Source organism: Sceloporus occidentalis, unplaced genomic scaffold (genome assembly GCF_023333645.1).
Source record: "Sceloporus occidentalis isolate IW3139 unplaced genomic scaffold, rSceOcc1.0.p SCAF_1, whole genome shotgun sequence".
NCBI lineage: Eukaryota > Metazoa > Chordata > Lepidosauria > Squamata > Phrynosomatidae > Sceloporus > Sceloporus occidentalis.
Window position 1 is genome coordinate 217563690 of NW_028316981.1, and position 14767 is coordinate 217578456.

Here is a 14767-nt window from a genome sequence, read left to right on the forward strand (position 1 = left end):
ACTGTCCAGCTTTTGCATCTATACATGGTGTGGGGAATATAATGGCTTGGGGGGTGCCCTTCTGAAGTCCTGCAGATCCCTCCCTCCCAGTGACCAGTGGCAAGGCACCCTCAAATGGAGGAAAGTCCAGGAGAATGGGGGACATGATCAAAGAAAAGTGGCAAAACACTCCTAGAAATATAAATGCGTGCTTTGTAGTTGTGCTCAAAATGGAGGATTCATAGAATCATAGAGTTGGGAAGAGACTACAAGGGCCATCCAGTCCAAACCCCTGCCATGCAGGAACTCTCAATCAAAGTATTCACTATGACAGATGGCCACCCAGCCCCTGTTTAAAGACCTCCAAGGAAGGAGACTCCACTACACTCCGAGGAAGGAGTGTGTTCCACTGTCGAACAGCCCTTACTGTCAGGAAGTTCTTCCTAATGTTGAGGTGGAATCTCTTTTCCTGGAGCTTACATCAAGAAACTGTTCAAGAAAAATTATGTAATTACGCATAATGATTTCACGCAACGTCTCCACAAAAAAAAAAACACCATTAAAGTGGTCACAAAGAAGCATTAACACACATATTTTTACTTGTGGGATTTCTGCGGCAATGTATTTCCGACATCGCTTTATTTGTGCAAGTGTGTGATAATCATTCATGCAAGCACTCGCCAATTTTGCTTTATTGGTGGGATGCTTTAAATGTGCTTTAATCTCTCTTTAATGTCAAAATTAGCCCTACTGTGAGAAACTCCCAAGTGTGATTGGGGGCTGCATGGGAAGCAGGGGATGATGGTTTCTAAGGAGAGTGGTCCCCTCCTCCCTGGCCTTCCTTGCTTGCTTCCTTCTTCCTTGGCCACCTTTCCTTCCTTCCTGGCCTTCCATCTTTCCTGGCCTTCCTTTCTTCCATCCACCCATCCTTCCTTCCTCCCTGACCATCTTTCCTTCCATCTATCCATCCTTCCTTCCTCCCCGACCATCTTTCCTTCCTTCCTTCCTCCCTGACCATCTTTCCTTCCTTCCTTCCTTCCTTCCTTCCTTCCTTCCTTCCTCCCTTCCTTCCTCCCTGACCATCTTTCCTTCCTTCCTTCCTGCCTGACCATCTTTCCTTCCATCTATCCATCCTTCCTTCCTCCCCGACCATCTTTCCTTCCTTCCTTCCTCGCTTCCTTCCTCCCTGACCATCTTTCCTTCCTTCCTTCCTTCCTCCCTGACCATCTTTCCTTCCTTCCTTCCTTTCTCCCTGACCATCTTTCTTTCCTTCCTTCCTCCCTGACCATCCTTCCTTCCTTCCTTCCTTCCTTCCTTCCTTCCTTCCTTCCTTCCTCCCTGACCATCTTTCCTTCCTTCCTTCCTCCCTCCCTGACCATCTTTCCTTCCTTCCTTCCTTCCTCCCTGGCCATCCATCCTTCCTTCTTCCCTCCTTCTCTCCCTCCCTCCCCGGCCTGCCTGCCTGCCTTCCTTTCTTCCTCCCTATCCATCCATCCATCCATCCTCCTTTCCTTTCCTGCCTCCCTCCCTCTTTCCTTCCACTGGGGTCCCGCCTTCCTCCTCGTCACAGAGAGCCCAGTATAAATCCCTTTTTCCTGGCCCAGCCTCCCTCCGGGGAAAGAAAGAAAGAAAGAAAGAGCAGAAGGAGGAGGCGGAGGCGGAGGCGAGGAAGCAGAGCAAGAGGCGGCGGCGGCGGGAGGCTTGCTTGGCCCCCGGGGTCCCTCCTCTCCTCTCCTCTCCCCTCTCTCCTCTCCCTCCCTCCCGGACGGACCAGACCCGGACCCCCTTCGGCCCCGAAGAAGCCCCCCTTGCCTCGCCCAGATGTCGGAGAAGCCCGCCGAGAAAGAGGAGGCGGTGGCGGCGGCTCCGGTGGAGCTGGGAGCCAAGGTGAGAGCGGCGCCAGGGATGGAGGCGGCTCAGGGGGAGCAGCCCTCCCCGTCCTCCTTTTCCCGGACGCGTCCTCCACCCCAGCCCTCTCTCCCCAAAGGGCCCTCCATTTGGAGCATCTCTAAAAACCAGGCATTCACCTTTTTAGGAGGGGATCCAGCTCTTTCGTCTTGTCCTCCTTTTTCCTTTTCCCCTGGAAGGTCCTCCATTTGGTGCCCGGTCCTCCTTTGTGGTCCGGGGAGACCAGGAGCGCCCTCCTTTTCCCAGGACCCGTCCTCCATTCCCACCTTCTGCCCAGGAGGTCTTTCCAAAAGGTCTTCCATGTTAAGCCTGGCTTAAGAAGCATGGTTTTAGATCTGTATGAGTGGAGCCTTTGCATAGTTGTCATGTCCTCCTTTTTCCAGGACTTGCCCTCCATTTCCATCTTCTGCCCAGGAACGATCCCTAAAACGCCTTCCTTTTGGAGGAGGACTAAGAACCAGGCGTCGATCCTCGTGTTTGCAGCTCTTCTGTGGTCCTGTCCTCCTTTTTTTGTCTTGGAAGGTCCTCCATTTGGCGGTGCCTGGCCCGCCATTGTGCTTAGGATGCCTGGTCCCCGGGCGTCCTCCTTTTCCAGGACGCGCCCTACATTTCTGGCCCTCTGCCCAGGAGGGCTTCCCAAACGCCGTCCATTCTGAGCATCACAAGAAGCAGGAGTTTCGATGCCTAGGAGTGTGTTTCGCTTTTATATGTTGTCATATCCTCAGGGTGTCCTCCTTTTCCCAGGACCCGTCCTCTATTTCCACCTTCTTCCCAGGAGGTCATCCCAAAAGGTCCTCCATGTTGAGCCCGGCTGAGAAGCATGGCTTTAGATCTGTATGAGTGTTGGAAGCTTTTGCATGTTGGTCATGCCCTCCTTTTTCCTGGGCTGTCCGCCATTTGGAGGACACCCGGACACCTGGCCTTGCTCAGCCCTTGCTCCCCAAATGCAAGGAGGACCAGGCACTGACAAATGGAGGACCTTACAAACCTATAAATATAAAATCCACGCTCCTTAGTCCTGCTCCAAAGGAGGAGATAGAATCATAGAATGGAGGACATGCCCTGGAAAAAGAGGACCCGCGACCCAGGGTGACCAGATGTCCTCCTAACTACAAAGGAGGACCAGGCACCGCAGAAAGGAGGACCTGCCAGAAAAATGAGGGGAGGGGGAAACCTGACCAAAGAAAAGCTATAAAAGGCTCATATCAATATAAAATCATGCTTCTTAAGTGATGCTCAAAATGGAGGACCTTTTGGACCCCTCCTGGAGAAGGAGGGTGAAATGGAGGACACGTCCGGGGAAAGGAGGACGGTGCCAAAAAGAGCTATAAAACACACCTAGGAATACAAATGCAAGTTTCTTAGGCTCAGAATGGAGGACATGACACAATAAGAGCCAAAAGTACTCCTAGAAATATAAATCCGTGCTTCTTGTTGTGTATTGTGCGCCTTTGAGTTGTTTCTTACTTATGGTGGTGACCTTAACGCAACCCTATCGTGGAGGTTGCCAGACAAGATTTGCCCAGCGGAGGTTTGCCTTTGCCTTCCCTTGAGGCTGAGAGAGTGTGACTTTCCCAAGGGCACCCTGTGTGTGTGTGTGTGTGTGTGTGTGTGTGTGTGTGTGTGTGTGTGTATAAATACATAATATATTTGTTTGTGTATGGGGCTTCAAGTGGTTTGGGATTTATGGTGGTGACTCTGAGGTGACCCTCGCACAGGGTTTTCTTGGCAAGGTTTGCTCAGAGGAGGCTTGCCTTCCCCTGAGGCTGAGAGAGTGTGACTTGCCCAAGGTCACCCAGTGTGTGTGTGTGTGTGTGTGTGTGTATATATATGTGTGTTTGTGTGTGTGTGTAGTATATGTGTAGTGTTTGTGTGTTGTGTGTCTTCAAGTCCTTTCCAGCTTATGGTGGCAACCCTATCCTGGAGTTTTCTTGGCAAGGCTTGTCCGGAGGAAGTTTGCCATGGCCTTCCCCTGAGGAGGCTGAGAGAGTGTGACTCGCCCAAGCGAGTTTACATACTCCAAATGTAGGACGTTCTGGAATTCCTCCTGGATGAAGGTAGAAATGGAGGCCATGTCTTGGAAAAGGAGGACATGCCTAGCCACCCTGTTCTCTCTGAAACCTGTTTTTGTGGCTTCCAAGATGGAAGGGCTCATCCTTGCCCCTTGGGACCCTTCGCTCCAGATAGAGACACATGTAGAACTGGAACTCGGGATTTACAAGGAGGCTGCTGGAGTCTGAAGGCTGTTTTGTGGGAAGAGGGAAAGTGGGTCCCCTCTGCTCCTTTGTGGGCAAGGTCACCCCAGGGTTTAAGACCCCATAACCCTCCCACCCCCAAAACCCCCACCTAACTCCTTATTGCTCCACTTTTTATTGCCTTGGGCAAACTAATTTATGGAGGTGGCCTCTGCACTGCAGAAATAATCTGGTTTGGCACCCCTTTTAACTGCCCTGGCTCCATGCTGTGGGATTCTGGGAACTGTTGGGGGGCACTAGAGCTCTCTGACCCCACTTTAACTGCCCTGGTTTAACGCAGTGGGACTCTGGGAACTGAAGTTTGTTGGGGGCACCAGAGCTCTGACACCCTTTAACTGCCCTGGCTCCATGCAAGGGAATTCTGGGAATTGTCTGCTCTGGTGCCCCCCAACAAACGACAATTCCCAGAATCCCATAGCATGGAGCCAGGGCAGTTAAAGTGGCATCAAACTGGATTATTTTTATGGTGCAGATGCAGCCTAACAAAGCTATCTGGGAAACATGATTTGAAGCTGGGGAAGGAAGAAACAAAAGGGGGTGGGGACCTAAAAGAGGTAGGGGCCAGACCTGTGCCACCATGAAGAGGATCCCTTGCCAAAACTCTGAGGTTGCATAGTCCTGGCACATTGGCATGGGAGGAAGACTTAATTCTGGGCCCACAGAGGGCTGCCCCATGCGCATATTGATAGTGGGTATGTGTGTATACACACACACACACATATGGATAGGCAGGAGGGAGGCGCATGGGGCAGCTCTCTTTGTGGGCTCAGAATTAAGTCTTCTTCCCATGCCAATGTGCCAAGGACGCATGTATATATACTGTATATCACATCACATGTTAGCAAATGTTCACTTTAACCACATGGCACTCTGCATTTGTCAATATTTAGGCTGTGTGTATGATCTTGTAATTTAAAGGTGTGTGTGTGTGTGTGTGTATGAGTTGAGCCCAGGGCAGGAGAGGCTTTGTTGTTGTGTCCAAGAAGAGGGCAGATAAGCAGAGGAGACAGTAAATAACCTCCATGTTCCAGGGCTTTGGGCTTGCACAATGTTCTCTATGCAGGCAGGGCAAGGGAAATAATTAATGTAAACCTCCCGGAGGGCAGCCAGGGACACAGGGATAAAGGTTATGCATTGCAGGCCACTTGGCCTTACATCTCTTGATTTTAACGGTGAGCGCACAGATGGAAATGGAGCTTGGGAAACGCAGTCTTCCGTCCCCACTCACCCCCAAACTGGGGTTCTCCCCCTCCTTGCAAGACTTGTGTGCAATCTCCAGAAAAAGCAAAGCTCAGTTGCACAGGGCCTGCTTTGGTGAGAGGCTCATTACTCCCAGTGTTGCTGTCATCTCAGTGTGGGGGCCAAGACTTTCCCCGCCTAGTAAGTAGTAAGTAGTGCCCCCCCTTTAACATCTTGGATTCCTCTCCCTAATAGATGAATTGGTCCATGATAGATCTTGCAGCATCAGCCCTGGGCAGTTTTATGGTTAGGAACATAATACAGTCAGCCCTTCATGGTCATGGATTTTTAATCCATAAATTCAAGCATCCACATCTTGAAAATACTTTGAAAATACTGTACATACATTCCAAAAAAACAAGCCATGATGTTGCCATTTTAGATAACGGACACCATTTTACTATGGGATTTGAGCATTCATGGATTTGAGTATCAACGGAGTGGGTGGGTCCTGGAACCAAATCCCAGCGATACCAAGGGCCCACTGTAATCATCAATTGTTGTTGCTGTTGTTGTTGTCGTCATCATCATCATTCATTTAATGGGACTTGAGCATCCACGGATTTTGGTATCCACGGGATCCTGGAGTCAAACCGCAACAGATACCAAAGGTCCATTGTAGTATTAATCATCATCATCATCATCCATCGTATTTAATGGGACTTGAGCATTCATTGATTTTGGCATCCATTGTGGGGGTCCAGGAACCAAACCCCAGGGGATACCAAGGGCCCACAATAATAATAACGATAACAACAACAACAATACCCCATTGTATTTAATGAAACTTGAGCATCCCTGGATTTTTGGTCGTGGAGCCAAACCCCAGGGGATACCAAGGGCCCACAACAACAACAACAACAATAATAATATCACCTCATTCTATTTAATGGGATGAGCATCCATGGATTTTGGCATCCATGAAGTTGGGGTCCTAGAACCAATCCCCAGCAGATACAAAGGGCCCACTGTAATAATAATAATAATAATAATAATAATAATAATAATAATAATACACATTGTATTCACGGATTTTCATATCCACAGGGGATCCTGGAAGCAAACCCCAACAGATACCAAGGGTACACTGTGGTATTATTATATTATTAACAACAACAATAATAATACCTCGTTGTATTTAGTGGGACTTGAGCATCTATGGATTTTGGTTTCCACAAGGGATCCTGGAAGCAAACCTCAACATATACCAAGGTCCCACTATAGTATTATTGTATCATTATTATTATTACTCCATTTTATTTAGTGGGACTTGAGCATTTGTGGATTTTGGCATCCATTCCACCAACTTCCTCAGACGTTCAGCAAGAATAGTAGTTGGTGGGGCAGGGGATCTGTAGGGCTGACTTTCAAAGACCCCAGACTATATCCATGATGGTTTACTAGGGCCCTGCTTTTGGGGCAGCTGGAGTGTGTGGTCCAACTGAAGCAGTGTTTCCATCGCTAGAACACTTCTTGATGCCTGGGTGAGTAGAATAAGGTTCAGTAGAGGATTACCAGTGGAAATTCAGACGCTGGTGTGATCAGGCTGTATCTAGGGCAGTGTTTCAGCCTCCCTTTGCAAAGTGGCTTTCAGAGCCCCATAATTCAGAAAAGCAGAGAGTGCCCTCTAGTGGAAGCTCGTGGTGTTCTTTACCTAGTAAAGAAGTGGTCCATATAAAATAGGTTATTATCCCATCATTTTCATAAATATCTTGATGGAGAGCCAGTATGATGTAGTGGTTTGATTGTTAGACTGCAACTCCGAAGACCAAGGTTCAAATCCCCTGTCAGCAATGGAAACCCACTGGGTGACCTTGGGCAAGTCACACTCTCTCAGCCTCAGGGGATGGCCATAGCAAACCCCCTCTGAAAGAACTAGTCAAGAAAACTTTAGGGTCACCATAAGTCAGAAATGACTTGAAAGCACACAACCACAACAAACATCAGGGTCGGCAATTGAAAGGAGTGGGGGTGGGGTCACATTAGCCCCACCAATACCTTGGATGCCTGCACTGACCACACAATGCTGTGACTATTGCCTCGAGTGCATCATTATGGATGGCAGCATAGGAGGGCTTAGTCCACTGAGAAGGTCAATTATGCCAGTCCCAAGAGAAAGAATGGGTGCCACATAGTAGTGGACTGCTGGACTGTGATGCATGTTAATTCATAGGACAGGTGCTGTCTGGATTCTCAGGCTGTCCATCTTGTGGGTGACACATGGGGGCGATAACAGGGTTGTGCCTGCATATCTCTGCTTTCCTGGACCTTGCTGAAGGAGGTGGCCAGTGTTGCCTTCCATGAGGTCCCTGCCCCATGGCTACCAGCAAGGGGGATGTCAGGGATCATTGAGAGGCTGCAGGGGTGCATCCAGACCAGGGCTGCTGCTTCCTCTCCCAGGGCACAAAAGGAACCAAATGGTGGCTGTGGTGAGACTACACTAGGTGAGGGGGTGACCCCACTGATCCTCAAACATCTTCCTTTTGGCAAAATCATGCTGTGACATTCACCTGTGTCCCATTAAAACATTGAAGAGATGGTGTGAGTGGGGTGAGGCTCAGTGGGAGGAGAAGGGAGAGGCCCAAGAGCTTTTTAAAAATATATATTAAAATTTCAAATTCCCAAAAATAATTTTTTTTCTTTAAAAAACATCACATTTTACCACATTTTCATTTTAAGCACATGAAACAATGTATATGTAAATACATTTTGGCTGTGTGTATGATACTGTAATTTAAAAGTATAATTTTAATTCTGCTAGTTGTTTATGTCACAGCTATTACCATTACATTCAGTGATATGGGAGCCCTGGTGGCGCAGTGGTTAAATGCTGATACTGCAGTCATGATATTCTAAATTTGATCCTAGAGGAGGGCTCCAAAGTCCGCTTAGCATTCTATCCTTTTGTAGGTTGGTAAAATGAGTACCCAGCTTGTTGGGGGCAATTGGCTTACATGTTGTAAACCATTTAGCGTGCTGAGTTCACTGATACAAGGTATAGAAATATACTTGCTATTGCAAGTACGGGGAGCCCTGGTGTCACAGTGGTTAAATGCCTGTACTGCAGCCACTCACTCATAAACTACAAGGTTGTGAGTTCAGTTCCAGCCAGGGGCTCAGGGTCAACTCAGCCCTGCATCCTTCCAAGGTCACTAAAATGGGTATCCAGTTTGTTGGGAGCAATTATCTTACACATTGTAAACAGTTTAGGGAATGCTTAAGTGCACTGATAAGTAGTATAGAAATGTACTTGCTGTTGCTATTGGTATATGGAATTATGATTAGTGAGCAACATTAGTACAAAAAGATTCTGTACAGTATGGTCTGGGAGGAGGAGGTCAGCAGGGGGAGTGTGACACTATGAGTCACTGCAACGGGTGACCCGAAACCTAGTGATGCCACTGGATTGAACTGCACCCAGCAGCACCCTGGCTATGGTTGTGCTCCAGCAAAAGCAGTCAGGCAGAGGAAGAAGCTGCCCCTGCCTCCCAGAAATACAACGATGGGGCCTTATGCTCTGCCAGCATGAAATAGGATCTCAGCTTCAGTCTTGGGCTAAAAACAAATTATGCCACAAGCCTTTATTTTGTCTTTCACACTGAGGCTTCCACTGAGCCTTTAATGTCTTGTCTGGATTTCTGTAATTGTCACAAAGAGTCAAAAAGAGAACTTGATGATCTGTGATATATTGTGGGTTTTTTAAAAATAAAATACCAACTACTACAAAGCAACTGTAAAAGCAATGTTCCCTTTTATGTCATTTTATCCATGTTGCTTTTACATCTCGCTATCAGTTCTTTGAAGGCAAAACTGTGTCACATCCTCTTCACCTGTTTTGTTATGTTGTCTTTGTATTTTCTTGTGCTTGCTCCCCTCAACGCTAAATTAATTTAGTATATACTCGTGTATACGTCGAAAAATTTAGGTCAAACAATTGACCTCAAAAGCATGGGTCAATTTATTCATGGGTCAATAGGTCGTCCCCCAAGCTGGTTCCCAGTCGGGCTGCCTCTGGAGGGGGCAGCTCAGCTGGTAAGAGGCTGAGAAGGCCCCCTCTGGAGGGGGCAACCCATCTGGAAAGAGGCTGGGAAGGTGATTCATCACCCCTACAGCCTCTTCCCAACTGGGTTGCTTGCAGAGGGGGCAGCCCACCTGGGAAGAGGCAGGGAAATCGATCAACTGCCTGGCAGCCCAGCTTAGTTGCCTCCTTAAGTCTGATCCTCGACTTATCAACGGGTCATATGACAATCAGTAGTTTTGGCCCCAAAAGTTGTCATCGGCTTATACATGAGGTCGACTTATAGCATATACGGTATTTCTTATCTCATTCTTTAGGATCTGAAAGAAAAGAAGGAGAAGCATGAAGAGAAGTCTGCCCGTAAAGAAAAGAAGGAGATTGTAGAGGTAATTTATTTAAACACACACACACATTGTATTACCATAAGGAAAACTATTTTTTTATGCCTTACATATTTAATATAAAGAGCTGCTCTGGGAAGAGCAATTTGGGATAATGTTTCTTGGTGTCATAGGCATCCAGATGATCAGTATTCTATAAAGCTGTTTGTGTTTCCAGGTAGCAGAATCTATTCCCATATCCTTTAGGGTCTTAAATTGGGGGAAAGGGTTAATATCTTTTCTCCAAGATGCCACTTCCCTGATTTCCCAAGCAGTCACATGGGAAGCCAAAAACCAGTTGCAGATCTCCTGCATGAGCACATCTGGACCTTATACAAAGACAAGGTAGCTTTTGATAGATCTATTCTCCATCCATACCTATAGCTCCTTTCACACAAAGTGACCACAGCATTGGTCAGAAAACACTCCTAAGCAGTGTTGTATATCCAGGTGATGTTGTGCAGTGCAGATCAGATGCTGCACTGGCACAGTTCTGCAGATGTGGGGTAGTCCTGGCCTTCTTGGTTGCCTGAGTAGAAGGACAGACACTATTAGGGAATTATAGGTCTTCTGGGGGAGAGTGGGCTGTAAGTGTTTGAAATGAAATAAATACATAAAATAGTATGATTTTCATATGGCAGTGATTAGGGAAAGGGGAGAAGCTATGGGGAATGTGGGGCTCTGAGTGGGTAATTGTTGGAGATACTGTTTGGCAGATACTATCCTCTCTGGCTTTGCATTATGCAGGAAGATGAAAATGGAGCTGAGGAAGAGGATGACGATGAAGATGCAAATCCAGAGGATGATGAAGATGAAGATGACGAAGGTGAGAATGAACAACCTGTGCAGTGTGAGCTGTACACACAGCTGTTCCACAAATGCACCACTGAATTTAATTACTATGATTTAACATTTCTTTCTTATTCCCCTGACTCCCACACCCTGTCATCTTTAAATCCAAGATGAAGAGAATGAACAGGAACCAGACTCACATGCTGTAAAACGATCTGCAGAGAAGAAGCAGGAAGAGGTGAGTCAAAACAATGTTAAGAATAGCACACAGGGAAGAGGAATCTGTTCTGCCTGGGACTGTGTAGTCACCACAACATGTTCCTTTGGCTGTTCATAAAAATACTGGGTATGGTGAATTATAACAGTCATACCCATTTGGTAGTATTAATCTTAGAATAATGGAATCATTATTATAATATAATATAATATTGTTCACATTGTACATAATATGAGCCAGTGTGGCATAGTGGTTTGAGAATTGGACTAGGACTGTGGAGGCCAAGGTTCAAATCCCAGCTTGGCCATGAAACCGATTGGGTGACCTTGGGCAAGTCACACTTTCTCAGCCTCGGAAGATGGCAATGGAAAACCTCCTCTGAACAAGTCTTGCCAAGAAACTCCTGTGATAGGTTCACCATAAGTTAGAAATGACTTGATGGCACACAACAACAATAATAATGGAACCATAGATCTATAGAGTTGGACATATCCCTAAGGGCCAGCTAGTCCAACCTTCCGTCATGCAAAAATGCATAGCTAAAGACTAGGCCATCAACCTCTGTTTAAAAACCTTCATTATAGGAGAACCCTCTACTTCATGAAGTAGTCTATTCAGGCTGGTCTGCATTATTTATAAACCATGAATTCCCCACCCCAGTCTTGCTGCATGAAGTTTACATTATGTAGTCCCCAAAGCCCAACTTGGTTCCTGGCTGTTTACACAACACCTGGACCCAAGTTGAGTTTTCCACTCCTTGGCCTGCATTACCTTTTGCTCCGGGTTTTCCAGAAAATCCAGAGCAAAATGCGGCAATGATGGATGCTCCACCCAAGTCGCTTTGCAGATGCCAGTTACTCAGGGCTGACCTCAGAGCTACTGGCACCCACAGTGATGGCACCTGACAGCTCACACTTGTTGTTTGCTGAAAACCCACAGCAGGTATGGGGCGAATTGGGGGCCATAATGCTCCATGGCAACTCAGAGTATTCTGGCAAATGTAGAGGAGCCCTTCCACTATCAAACAGCTTTTGGCGCCTGTTTTTTAGATGGATTAAGTTAGAGATGTATGAACTATATGCTCAATATATTCAAATATTTATTGCGAATCATGGCAGGATTATTATCGGGAACTGAGATTCCTCATGAGAAATGATGGCCAGCAGATGGATGGAGATCAATGCTTTTCAAGCCATTTGCTTGGATTTGGTGTGACATCCTTAGCCCAGAGCTGCTGTTACCATATTTTCAGCATGGCCAGTTTCAAGTGAAGCACAAGATCAAGCAATTTATAAAGCAAAGAGGGGCAATATGTTTCCTTGTTGTTGGACTACAACTCTCATCACACCTCTTCATTAGCTATACTTACTAGTGCTGGTGGGAGCTGCAGTCCAGCTACATCTAGAGAACTGCTCTGGGCGCACCTCTGTTCTCAAGGGAGGCAACAACTGTGCTATGATTCTCCCTTAATCTCTTTTTGTTGGTAATTGTATATATTTTTCATAAATTCAGAAAATAAAATACAAATAAATGATACTATCCTAGTTTCTCAGTTCACCCACAAGCTCATACAGATCCCTGTCTGTTTGTGACATTACTGCCCATAGTGAAGTTAGAATAATAGGGACCTATCTGGTACAGTAGATTGGTAGCAATGAAAATAAGTATGAAAAGGTTGCTACTTACTCTGTGATTTAGATAAATAAAACAGATGAAGCACACAAAGTAGGAAAAGCTCCTACAGCAGTCCCAGATCCACTTACAGTTGTACATAGGCACTGTAATATATGCTGCTGGGTGAGGCAGAGACTGGCTCAGAGAGCTTAGGCTGAGGTTTTTTCTGAGGTCACCACCATCAGTACAAGCTAAGAACTTAACTATTTCTCTCCCACTACTGCAGTGTATCATCGTATATTGGAGCTGGGTAGTTTTCAGAACATGTTCCATCCTCAGTGCACTTAGTGGGATATCATCATTTCATGATAATACTACACATATGTGTGAAGGAGTACATTACTGAAGCTGAAGCAGTAACTCAGATACCACAGTGGCTGCTTAGAGCCTTTCTATGTTTTTAAAAAACTTAGTACAGAATACAGAAGCAGTTGTGTAGGACTGAAATGCCTTTGCTAAAGATAATACAGAAGATACATTAGGAATATTGTGTTTCCTGATTATGGAAATACAGTATTCATGTACTATAAGAGGTTTGTGTACGTGTATGCGGTTTTTTCTCCCACTGTAGAAAGTCTCCCCTGCATCCCATCCCCTCCCAGTGCACTGAACAAGAGAACGTGTGATGTGGTTTACTGCATTTTGTGGTTAAGCCCTTAGACACTAATACAAAGCACTTCACTGAAATTCTAAATGCCAGCATTCTGCTCTAAAGTAACTGGAATTTAATTCTTAGTTCTTCCCATGAAATATTCACCTGTCACAAATCCAGTAATCTACAAAAGTTCTGTAAGGCTTGGAGACACCCCCCCCCCCCCAATAGCCTTATTGCATCTGCTGGGATTTTTGCAAGAAGTATCTGCCCTGCCAATGGTTCACAATTGGGGTTCACAAATGTATGTGATTCCTGCACATCTATTTGGTTTAAAACATGACTCAGGTCTACTGTATATCTGTAATTTTCTTATTAAACAGTTCATAGTTCGCTTGTGCTAACCAAGTATACCCATCTTATTCTGTTCAGGATGAAGTGGACCCAAAGAGAAAGAAAACAGAAAATGGCGCCTCCGCTTGATACTATCCCATCTACACACACACACATCCTCTCTCCATTGCTCATCTGTCCTCCCACCTTCATTCCTTCACCTGTGCAGGCACCCACCTAAGTGTTATAGCTGCAGATGAGGACCAGAGGGGTTAAATGTGCTTTCTGGCAAGGATAGCATCTGGAGATGGCTCTTCTCCAGCTCCAAGATCTGTTCCATATTACAGTGCTCCCCTTCTCTTCCCTTCCCTTATTTCACAATCTCCAAGTTGCGGACCCTCCCTGCATCTCCCATCCCAGTAGCCCCAGGGTCTAGGAAGCTTGCTTCTTCTTCCCAAGCACCTTTTCACAGTTGCTGCCTAATGGAGATCCTCACATGCCTCTGCTTTTCAACACCACTGCTGCAAAATGCTCCCTGCCCTGGGCAAACGTCTCCCTTTCCCATTCCTTCTTTGGCTCCTTACAGAATTCCACAATTGTGTGGAAGTTTTATGGTGCTGAAAGGGGTTAAATCAGCCTGGATTTTACAGGTGGTTGAAGGGCAGGGAATCTTGCAGGGATGTATTGCCATCCTGTACCTGGTTCCCATTCCATTGCTGGGGGAAGGCAAAAACAAAGTAAAAACAACATGATTTAGGTAAAACTTACTGAAAGTTTTTGATTAATACATTTTGTACAAATTTACATGACAGGCAGCAAGCTGGATCTGGTGAACTTTTTTCTTCCAGAAAGCAAAGCTTGTTTTTAATGTGTAAAGTAATACATGATTCAGTGTGTTTCTTCATTTTGGGTGTTTGCTTTTTTAAAAATTAGGGACCAAAATTTGCTTTTTCCTTGTTCCCTTCAGATCCTTCAGTTGTTGTTGTTCTTTCTTTGTAAATTAAAGCAGACCCATCTGCAGTATTTTCTATGCCACAGACATTATGAGGATGAAAAATATAAATATATATATTGTTTAGCACTGTAAATAAAACCTTTCAAAAAGATTTCAAGCAGTCCCTTAGCACATGCTAATTCTGTGTGATTTGCATCCAGACCAAGGTGGGACTAGTTCATTACAGCAGATGATGATTTTAATGACATGGTCTGGTTTCCAAGAAACTGACCAATTCTAATATATCTCATCAAGTGCTTCCCAGATGATTCATTGCTCCTGGTTCAACTTCTATGTTTAAAATGACACAAGTACTAATAGTTTACAACTCATTTTCACAACCAGTTAAGATTGTGGCATTTTAAACCAGCAGATTAGTTACGGTT

At 45.8% G+C, this 14767-nt stretch overlaps 1 protein-coding gene across 1 annotated transcript; it reads left to right on the forward strand.

Moving 5' to 3' along the window:
* Window positions 1-1599: 1599 nt before the first annotated feature.
* On the forward strand, window positions 1600-14493 carry PTMS (parathymosin). Its single transcript, XM_089488932.1, has 5 exons — window positions 1600-1866; window positions 9717-9785; window positions 10527-10605; window positions 10742-10809; window positions 13487-14493. Exons 1-5 carry the CDS (start codon window positions 1801-1803, stop codon window positions 13535-13537), a joined length of 333 nt encoding a protein of 110 aa, XP_089345058.1. The 5' UTR covers window positions 1600-1800; the 3' UTR covers window positions 13538-14493.
* The last annotated feature ends 274 nt before the right edge of the window (window positions 14494-14767 follow it).

Excerpts from the sequence above, each read along its gene's own strand:
- PTMS (XM_089488932.1), top strand. The coding sequence starts at position 1,801 with ATGTCGGAGAAGCCCGCCGAGAAAGAGGAGGCGGTGGCGGCGGCTCCG. Across the intron at positions 1,867-9,716 it reads CGGTGGAGCTGGGAGCCAAG|GATCTGAAAGAAAAGAAGGA; the intron begins GTGAGAGCGGCG and ends CTCATTCTTTAG. Across the intron at positions 9,786-10,526 it reads AAAAGAAGGAGATTGTAGAG|GAAGATGAAAATGGAGCTGA; the intron begins GTAATTTATTTA and ends TGCATTATGCAG.